The sequence below is a fragment of the Meleagris gallopavo genome (assembly GCF_000146605.3).
Source record: "Meleagris gallopavo isolate NT-WF06-2002-E0010 breed Aviagen turkey brand Nicholas breeding stock chromosome 24 unlocalized genomic scaffold, Turkey_5.1 Chr24_random_7180001949946, whole genome shotgun sequence".
Taxonomy (NCBI): domain Eukaryota; kingdom Metazoa; phylum Chordata; class Aves; order Galliformes; family Phasianidae; genus Meleagris; species Meleagris gallopavo.
This window is the reverse complement of record NW_011100225.1, coordinates 1-10617: the sequence shown is the minus strand read 5'-3', so window position 1 is coordinate 10617 and position 10617 is coordinate 1. Positions and strand designations below refer to the sequence as shown.

The following is a 10617-nucleotide window of genomic DNA, read 5'->3' as shown; positions in this document are numbered from 1 at the left end:
ACAATCTATACCAACTATAGGAATAAAACAATATGAACCAAGAGTTACATGCTTTACTTTTCAACAATGAAGACAAAAAGCTTAAAAAAATGAAATAAAAAACAACAAAAAAATAACCAACCCAAAATACATTAGCAGGTCAACTTGTTCATTAGTGACATATTTTCTGTGTATCATACATCTCAAACCAGCAGTTAACTGCCCTGCTGCATGTACAATAATTAAAAGTCATTGTCCTACCTGCCAAATAAACTGTCATGTACTCCATAGACTGAACACACACTAAGATCTATTAATCCTTTAGGTTTTGTGGCTCGTTTTTCACTTTCAAAATAAATAAGCTGAGAATCATTTCCCTCCAATATAAAATACAAGTTCTTCCATCTCTTCCCTTTGCCTGTAGAAAAGGGAGTAGGAAGTTACAATATAGTTTAAAAGAAAGTGTAAATTTTGTAAACAAAGAAAAATGAGGGCAGAAAGGTTTTTGTCAAAATACAAACAGAACAACATACAATACAACAACATTTTGCAACATCTAGCTAAAAACCAAACCCTCTTCACATATTCAGGTATATTTATAAATCATTCTCTAAATATTTTCACTGAATTCAACAGGATTAAGCAAGTGTACATAAGCTACCCAGACTACTCTATTCATATCAATGAGAAGATTGTCTATACAGTTTGTAAATAACATGTGATGCTGTAAGTGATCCAATTTATTACAGCTATTTTAAATTAAGAAATAGATTTCTCTTGACATAAGAAAATTATTCTTAAACTCTTACCAACTGATCAGCATAACCGATTGCATCACAATATTGTAAAACCATATGATAAATAATAGAAATGGGAATATAATATACACAAACTTGGATCGGAACCATGCCCCAAACACACCTATATCTAAGGATTTGGCCAGTTCCACGTTTCTGAGAAAAACAAAAAAATAAATAACCCAGAGTATCTTAAGAGTATCTTTTAGAATAGCATTCATCATTAATTTTCAACTTGATCATTATAGAACCCCCACAGTCTTCCATAAACAAGCACTTGTACTTAATATTTTGGAAAACCAACTTTAACATCTAGTTGTTATACTCCACTAGAGGGAAGAGTGCTTTTATTCAATGTCTGTCCTACATGCGGGTAGGTATGTCTCTGCACACCAACTCAGTACTCCTGCTTGCACATTTAAAGTATCTCAGTATCCTTTTCCGCTAATTTTTTTTAAAGTTTATTCTCAGCTGATTCCTCAACTCTACCACATCACTCTATATCTTCTCACAGAAACTGCACTCTCAAGAGAAGAGGTGCTTTCCTTCCTTTATTCAGAGGATCAAGTTTTTATTTCCTTTGAATGCATCTTTTATATTTGACTACATTTAAATACTGGCCTTCTTTCTCACTTTTGTTTGCTATCCAGATCAGTATCTGAAACTTATTGTTTTAGTTTAGTATTGTACACCAGAATACACATTTTAATTTAAACATATTATCTGACTTGGAGTAACAAAAATTAAACCAGCTCTGGTCTCCAATGAATGCACTGATTTACATTAATATAGCTCTCTAACTCATGCTATCAGCTTATATTTAAACAATTCACATATTTAATATGAATAAATTTTATAAAAGTGCACTTCATTTAGTGAGCATGAATATTACCTTTGATAAAAGGGTAAAGTTTTTGTTCTGCTTTCTTTATTTTTTCAACAAGAACTGTCAATTTACATCCTTATACTGCATGTCAATTTATGTATGATGCCTTTCTATTAATGAATTTAAGGAAAAAAAAACCTTTAAAGACATTCTATAACCTCATGCTCCCTTCAATTTTGCCTTCAATAGTACCAGTGCTACACAAAACATGCATTGAGATCTGCATATTATTTTTAGGAAAACATTTTATAGAAACAAACTCACTTTTTTTTAAAAGATAACCTTTTTTGACAATGTTTTTATAAAAAGCATCCTTTGTTTTGTGACGAATTGTATTGTAGATTTCTTTTCCATCCACTGTATTATTAAGCACTTGTTCTTGATGCTGGTAAATAAGGAAGAAATCAACAGTTTATTTTTTAAAGCACATGAATCACTGTAAGAAAAATGAAGCTGCAAACAAAATTCTTACTGAATGCTACCAATTCTTTATTATTGTTCTGTCATGTTTTAACAAACCAATATAATTTAATACAATATCTTTGTGGGAAATGTAACATGACTATTTATTGTGGAATGATTAGATCAGAATTATGATATAAGAAAAATAAGGTTTAAATACAAATCAATGTTTACAAAGTAACATCTGTATGTATTTAATATTAAATAGAAATCAGCATCTTCCACAGTGATTTCTTTAAAATTTACACAAGTCTTTATAGGTTATCTAGCTTCTAGCTGTCTTCTATCAAAACTTTTGGGAATGAGTAATTAAGGATAAACTCTGAAGCAACAAGACTGGTGCAGATTAAAACTGAATGATTTATTCAAGATGTTTTGCAGTCCCTCACTAATCTTATTTACATTCATGTCCTAAATGTATAGCATTTTAACAGAAAACAACAGGAGAAAGCAGAAACATAGGATAGTTAGAATAATCAAAAGCCAAGTCAAGTTTGACCTTACCAAATCATCTGATCAGCAAAAGATCTTTACCCATAAGAAGACATGAGAAGTAAGACTGTCAAGCAGCAAGAACAATACTGAGATGAAGTGATATATGCTCTGGCTTCATACTAAATACTTTTCTCCTCCACCCCCCTCCATCTCTAAGAATTATAGTTTTGAACAAGATAAATGCAAGATGAAAAAACACTTCAGTAATAGGAATTACATGAATCAAAATAAAAACAATATGTAAACTTTTATGAACTCAATATAACCTCCATAATATAACTACAAAAGAAACAATGTACAAAACAACAGATTTAATGACAAATGTTTTAAAGTAAATTTCAAGTTAGACACGGGAAGTCTATTAGATTGAACTGAATAGCATGCAAGACTTCTGAAATTTTTTTCTCTCCAAAAACAGATGACAGTATGTGAGAGAATACAACCAAATGTACTTACACCACCATTTCCTCACATTTGTCTCAATCACATTACAGAGCATGAGTTCCCAGTAGCCAACTGGGAAGCATTGATGACAAGACAGTCAGCAATACAGAATAAGGCATGTGTATAGTAATACAACATAAAAGTTGTACTTCTTGATACTTATCAGTATAAAACAATATAACATGGCTACAATATCAGAGATAATATTTTAGGATATGTCTGATAAGAATTCCCACAAACAAAGGCATTATTAATGACACGGCATTCTGAGCTGTTCTAGTCCATCACATTCAGGAAACATGAACTTGCACTAGAATTTGTATTAGTAGGGCAACTACAGGAATGTTATGAAGATATGTATGCTCAGATTAGTCAGCATAGGCAGAATACAAGAAATGTCCTTGTATTAATGTAATAGATGCAACAAGTGTTCCAGAACATGCCCTGCAATCCCTGCTCTTCTTCGCATAGAAGTTTCTCTGAGGGAAGAAAGATGCCAGACACAGAAGAATGGAGGGCAGCCAATTGTCCCTGTCCCCAACACTCACAGTATGGCTCAATCAGAGACCACAGCTGGGGTCACAAGGCAGAGCACTTACACCTCAGAGCACAGACAAAGCTTACCATTATTTTCTGTTGACTATAAACCAACCTTAGATGAGTGAATACACGCAAGGATAAAATGAAATAAGCTCAAAAATTCAGGAGGTGACAATGCTGTTTAACTGTCATCAATACCTCTGCTGTAATTCATTTCTTATACTATAAATAGTTTCTGATGATTAAGTCAACGTCTTCAACAACAAATGCTCAGAGATTAAATTTTACCTGCATTGGAACAGGATCTTTAAGGTAATAACCTTCAACAATCTGTTCTTTCTTATAATGTTCAATGATCTCAGCAATACTGTTCAAATAAGAAAAATAAGATAAGTTAAACTGGTTAGTTTTTCCTCTGCATGAGAATTTGCTTTTCCATACAATTGGTGTTTCATCACAAGTTTATAATAAAAATCAAGTATAAAACATCATAATCTTGTTTGCATCAATGACAATTTACTAATATACTGAAATAAAGAAAATTCACAGAATTGTATTCATTAATTTTAAACTCTACAGAACATTTTCAATCAGTTGTTGAAAATGCCAGTCGTGTAGACTACCTTTTCCACATTTGAGTAACACATGCACATTGCCAGCTCTTCAAACAGGCTGAAAATAGCTACTTTATTGGCAATAATTTCCAAAGTCCTAGAGTAAACTAGGGAAGGGAAATGGGAGATACTTCAAAATGAGCAAAGCAATTTCTTTCTTGAACAGGAGTGGGGAAATAGAAAAGCTTTTTCCAAACACAGATAATACTTCAAAAATCACTGGTAAAATAGCTATTCAGTTACCAGCACTCCTGCAGGAAAGCTTGCATTCTAATTACCAGAATCAGACTGAAATTGGATTTTGAAAGATCAGGAGAGAAATAGTGACAGTTGAAAGCTAAAATTCAATGCATCTTTGAGTTGTTCTGCCTTATTTTTGTAGTTATTGAAAATTACACTGTAATAAAGAAGGGGAGTGTTAATGTCAGTATGGATGAATCATTCATACATAAAATATAAACCTGAAAATAAATAAATATGTAATTAAGAGTGGAACAAATCTATACTGAATGCATTTTCTCACTTATATACATACAAACATACAGGTTGCTCTGAAAGTAATGCCTCCTATTTATTACCATGTGAATTACAACAGATACAAAGAGCATAACACTGTGATAGAGCGAATTTTCAGTGACAAAAAGCTATTTTTCAACATAGTCACCACCATTAGCTATGCATTTTTGCCAGCTATGAACAAAAGCCTGCATGCTATGCTCACAAAAGTCTGCATGGCCATCCAGAACACGGTCACGTTGCTGTCAACACTGCTGAAACTCATCATCCACTGTTTGGTCTCCATAAACATTCAGCAAATATCAATGAATGTCAACAAGTGCAGTTTGTTCTTCATGGAGGAATTCAACAACACAGCTTTTGCTTCATACACTCTTCCATGTCAGATTGTCCCTCTGCTGCCATCTGTCACATGGCAACAAAATATAAAAGAACATTGGCAGGAAGGTTCAACCTCTTCTGCCATACCACCAACATCTGCTTCTAATGTTGTGGGCCAAGATAATAAAATAGGAGGCATTATTTTGGAGCAGTCCTTCTATATATACTGTTATTTATGTTTGTGCATGTAATCATTAAGGCACATATGATGAGATCTTTGGCTTATTAAAATCAGATAAAGTTGTGTATCAAGGAAAGATATGTGATAATATAAAAGGATAATGAAAACATTTAAATGAAACAATAGAAACTTTTATTTTTCTGACTAGTGCATGCTCAATAAATCAATGTATCTTCCCAAAAAATTTTATTTTTCATGTTTGTAAAGTGACTTGAATTTCTCTTTTAGTATTATTAAATTCAAATAAAATTATTTCAAATTTTACTTATATGTAATATGCACATGCTATTTTCTGCATTAAAAATTAGACTTTACAGCATTGCATAAAATAACATTCATTGAATTTTGCATTTTGAACATCTACTGCAAACATTTTGTTACAAGGGCAATTTTTTTCCCTCTTAATCAAATTGAAAGTACCTTGACTGTCAATGTTTCTTTCCATGGTTAAAAATACCAGGAGTCATTCCTCAACATAAGAAACAATTGCCTAATTTCTTTGAGTTTTGTTAAATGAGCTGAATAAGAAACTGAATTGTATTTGAAAATTCCTTTTGGAAACAGAGTATCATATAGACTAGAATATTATATCTTGATGGAGTGCTTAAGAGTTTAGTTCTTTAACTCTCTCCTCCCCCACACAACTCAGATGGTCATTGTATATTTCCTTACTACTCCAGCAGCCTAGAAATCAGATATCTTCAGGCATACAGAATAAAATAGTAGAGTTGGAAGAGATCTTACAAAGATCATCTAGTCAAACTGCATGACCACTTCAGGGCTAACCAAAAGTTAAATTCTATTAACGAGGGCATTGTCCAAACACTGACAGGCATAGGGCTTCAACCACCTCTCTAGGATGCCTGTTCCAGTGTTTGACCATCCTCACAATAAAGAAAGTTTTTCTAATCTCCTGTCTGAATCTCTCCCGGAGGAGAGAGCTTTCTGCCTTTCCCTTGTGTCCTGTCTTTGGTTCCCAGGGAGAAGAGAGCAGCACCTCCCTCTCCACTTCTCCTCCTCAGGAAGGCATAGAGAGCAATGAGATCACCTCTCAGCCTCCTTTTCTCCAAACTAGACAAATGAAATGGCCTCAGCCTCTCCTTACAAGATATGCCTTCCAGCCCTTTTACCAACTTTATTGCCCTCCTCGGGATGCTTTTGAGGGTCTTAACATCCTTTTTACATTGTGGAGCCTAGAACTGCACACAATATTCAAGGTGAGGCTGCACCAATGCTAAATACAAAGGGACAATCACCTCTTTTGACCAGCTGTGTTGCCAGGGAACACTGATGATTTGCGTTGAGCCTACTGTCAACCAGAACCCTCAGATCCCTTTCTGCTGAGCTGCTCTCTAGTCAGTTGTCTCTCAGTCTGAACAGCATTGCTCCGTCCCAAGTGTATAATCTGACAGAGTCAACAGCTAGTTTCTAGTCAGGGACCTCCCCAAATTCCCTGGGCCATGAGTAAATTGTTGAGAGGGATCCAGCTATAACATGTTAACTCCTTCAGCGCTCTGGGGTGAATCCTATCAGGCCCCACAGACCTATGAATGTTCAGTTGATAAAACTGATCCCTTACAATTTTGATGACCACAGATGTTAAGTCACTGCTCCCTCAATCATGGTCCTCCAACTCAGAGGACCAGGCAGCCCAAGATCCATCATTAATAGTAAAAACCAAGGCAAAAAAGGCAGTAATGTCTCTACCTTTTCCTCACCCTTACTTATTCGGCGACCATCCTCTTGCTGTTGACATACTTGGAAAAGCCTTTTTTGTTGTCTGACACCATAGTAATCAGGTATCAACTCAAGCCAAGATTGACTTTTCTTTTCTCCATGCAGATGCAAACTGCAGCTCTGTACTCTTCATGTGAAGTTAGATCTTGCTTCTAGAGGTCATATATTTTCAATATGCTTTTAATGAAGCTCTGGTTAGTTTTCTCTTAATTTCCTTCATCACAAAGTGATAGCTGTATTTCTTATTTTTGATCATTTAATGTATTAAATTCTACTATTGTTGAATATCTGACGAGACTAATGAATGAATTCTGAGACTGAAAACACACTATATAATGTGAAGTTGGGAGTCAAGTTATCTAACATGTAAAAAGTAAAGCATAACATTAGGTTGACCACTAAGAGGAATCTAAGGAACAGGAAAGAAGGGATCATAACTCTTTTCAGTCTGACCAGCAACAATCCTACTTATACCTTCCTTGATGTATTTTATGTAAGTGTGAATTTAGAAAAAGTTGATTTGCTATACAGAAATAAAGATTAACAAGTTTAATCTTAATACTATATTACAGTTACTTCAGTAATTCCAAACTGTTTACCATAGGGCTTATTAGGTTGCCCAGGTCCTTGCTACTTGTATAATTTAAAAGTATCTCATCATCATGGGTAGTTACATTATTTTAATAATTAATGGGTGAATTAAGAGTTATTGCAACTGCTGACGTTTCAAATAGTGAAAAAACAGAAAGCAGAATAGTATTAGGTACTTCGTTAAATTATTAAAATAAATAATGTTAGGATCACATTGTACAGCCTATCAAAATATGGATTAATCCATCAGTTAAAATGAAAATGGTTTCCAACAGCTCTAATCTCCTAGTCTACAATTGTCTCATCTCTCAAAGTTAACTTAAAAGATTGTTCAATGTTCAGTTGTTGGGCCAATGTTCTCCTTGATTCTACTTTGGCACAGAATCACAAGATATATCACCCTACTTCCCCCTCATAGAATCATAGAATCACAAGGTTGGAAAGGAACTACAAGATCATCTAGTCCAACCGTCCACCCATTACCATTGCTACCACAAGCACTAAACCAGATCTCGTAGCTCCTCATCCAGATGCCTCTTGAACACTGCCAGGGACGGCAACTCCACCACCTTCCTGGGCAGGCCATTCCAGTGCCTGACCGCTCTTTGAGTGAAAAAGTTTTGCCTTATGTGAAATCTAAACCTCCTCTGGTACAACTTGCAGTCATTTCCTTGGGTCCTGTTTGCTGCCTGGGAGAAGAGGCCAAACCCCTCCTCATCATAACCTCCCTTCAGGAAGTTATAGAGTGCGATGAAGTCTCCCCTGAGCCTCCTCCTCTCCAGACTAAACAATCCCAGCTTCCTCAGCCACTCCTCATAAGACTTGAGCTCCAGACCCCTCACCAGTTTTGTTGCCCTTCTCTGGACACGTTCCAAGGCCTCGATGTCTTTCTTGCAGTGAGGGACCCAAAACTGAACACAACACTCGAGGTGTGGCCTCACCAGTGCTGAGTACAGGGGGATGATTACCTCCATGCTCCTGCTGGCCACACTATTTCTAATGCAGGACAGGATGCCATTGGCCCTTATGGCCACCTGGGCACCTCCCCCCACATTTTACAAGTTCTTGGAAAGCTGTTATAAACATTAGATTTCAGAAATAAAGCAGATGGAGAGAAGAAAGAGGCAGGATATATAGCCTGGTATGACTATCCTACCATACTTTCTAAAATCAGAACTGAAGCATTAATTAATGTTATCTTAGATTTTAAAAAGAACTGTAAAACATATCCAAGTTATTCACAGAATGGCTGAGCTCAAAAGAGACCTCAGAGATCACCCAGCAAAATTACCCTGCTCAAAGAGGGGTCAACTAGAGCAGATTGCTCAGGACCTTGGGTCAGTCATGTTTTGAGCATCCCTACAGATGGAGACTCTGCTACCTCTTAAGTTAACCTTTTCTAGTGTTTAGTTATCCCCACAAGTACACAAGTCACTCTGAAAATAATGTCACCTATTTAATGCCACCTATTTGTCTCCATTGAAACTACAACAGAAAGAAACAGCACAACAACACTATTTGACAGAGAAAATTATGAGCTACAAAATGCTATTTTTCAACATCGTTACTATCAGCCAATTTGCATGGATGAGCTGATCAAAATACTCTTCATTTTGTGGTGTGACAGCTGTGCATGGTCACCTGGAATATGGCTTGTCTTTCATGTTGACGATACCTGTGTTGAAATGAACCACTCACTGCCTCACTGTGCTAATATCCACTGTTTGGTATCCATAAACATTCATCAAGCATTGATGAATGTCAACGGATACATTTTTCTCCACGTGGAGGAATTCAATGACACACCTTTGCTTCATACACACTCCCGTGTCACACGCCATTTTGTCAGGCAACAAAATGTAATGGAATACTGGTGGGAAGTTTCAGCCTCTACTGCCATACTACTAACATCATCTTCTGACATTGTGGGCCAACATAAGACAACAGGAGGCTGTCCTGGTTATATCAGGAAGCCACAAGGGAAGGATCTCTACCTGGTGATCCCTCCTTTTGGAATGTTCAGTGAGCCCTGATCCTTGGGATGGGTAAGCACCTCTTTTGTTCTTTTTTTAACTGAATTGTGACCATTGCCCTTTCTTGGGTAATTTAGAACTGGTTACCTGCTATTGCCTTTTCCCTACATTTGATGAGCTAAGTAGTTCCTCCTGAAAAAAAGAGAATACTGAAAATAGCATCCTTAATGAACATAACTGAATGGATCACTGGGGGAAAAGTTACCCCTCTAGATAAAACCTTCCCTGGGCATATCCTGGGATTTCTGGTATTTCCATATTATGGACTTGCTACAGTGACTGAAAAATGAGGCCCCTTGCAGGATGGGGGCAATATTTTTTTGAGTCCTTGACCCACATGGCACAAAGCTTCAAGATCTCAGTGAAAATATATTAACTTCTCTCGCAGAATCATAGAATCATAGAATCATAGAATGGGCTGGGTTGAAAAGGACCACAATGATCATCGAGTTTCAACCCCCCTGCTATGTGCAGGGTCGTCAACCACTAGACAAGGCTGCCCAGAGCCACATCCAGCCTGGCCCTGAATGCATCCAGGGATGGGGCATCTACAACCACCTTGGGCAACCCGTTCCAGTGCGTCACCACCCTCTGTGTGAAGAATTTCCTCCTAATATCTAATCTAAACCTCCCGTCTTAGTTTAAAACCATTCCCCCTTGTCCTATCACTATCAACCCACGTAAACAGTCTTTCTCCCTCCTGCTGATATGCTCCCTTCAAGTTCTGGAAGGCCACAATGAGGTCACCCCGAACCTTCTCTTCTCCAAGCTAAACAAGCCCAGTTCCCTCAAAGTTTCTTCATAGGAGAGGTGTTCCAGCCCTCTGATCATCTTAGTGGCCCTCCTCTAAACCCACTCCAAGAGCTCCACGTCCTTCCTGTACTGGAGGCCCCAGGCCTGGATGCAGTACTCCAGATGGGGCCTCACAAGAGCTGAGTAGAGGGGGACAATCACTTCCCTG

General features: G+C 36.9%; 1 protein-coding gene across 1 annotated transcript in view; it reads right to left on the bottom strand.

The window, feature by feature from the left end:
• The window catches only part of LOC104915551 (ras GTPase-activating protein 1), a 38373-nt gene extending 28909 nt beyond the window's left edge, over window positions 1–9464 (bottom strand). The window contains exons 1-4 of the mRNA XM_031557499.1: window positions 9430–9464; window positions 3892–4018; window positions 1927–2047; window positions 241–397 (exon numbers count right to left, since the gene is read on the bottom strand). Coding sequence (XP_031413359.1) covers window positions 241–397; window positions 1927–2047; window positions 3892–4018; window positions 9430–9464 — 440 coding nt within the window. The remainder of the gene's footprint in view (window positions 1–240; window positions 398–1926; window positions 2048–3891; window positions 4019–9429) is intronic.
• Between the last annotated feature and the right edge of the window lie 1153 nt (window positions 9465–10617).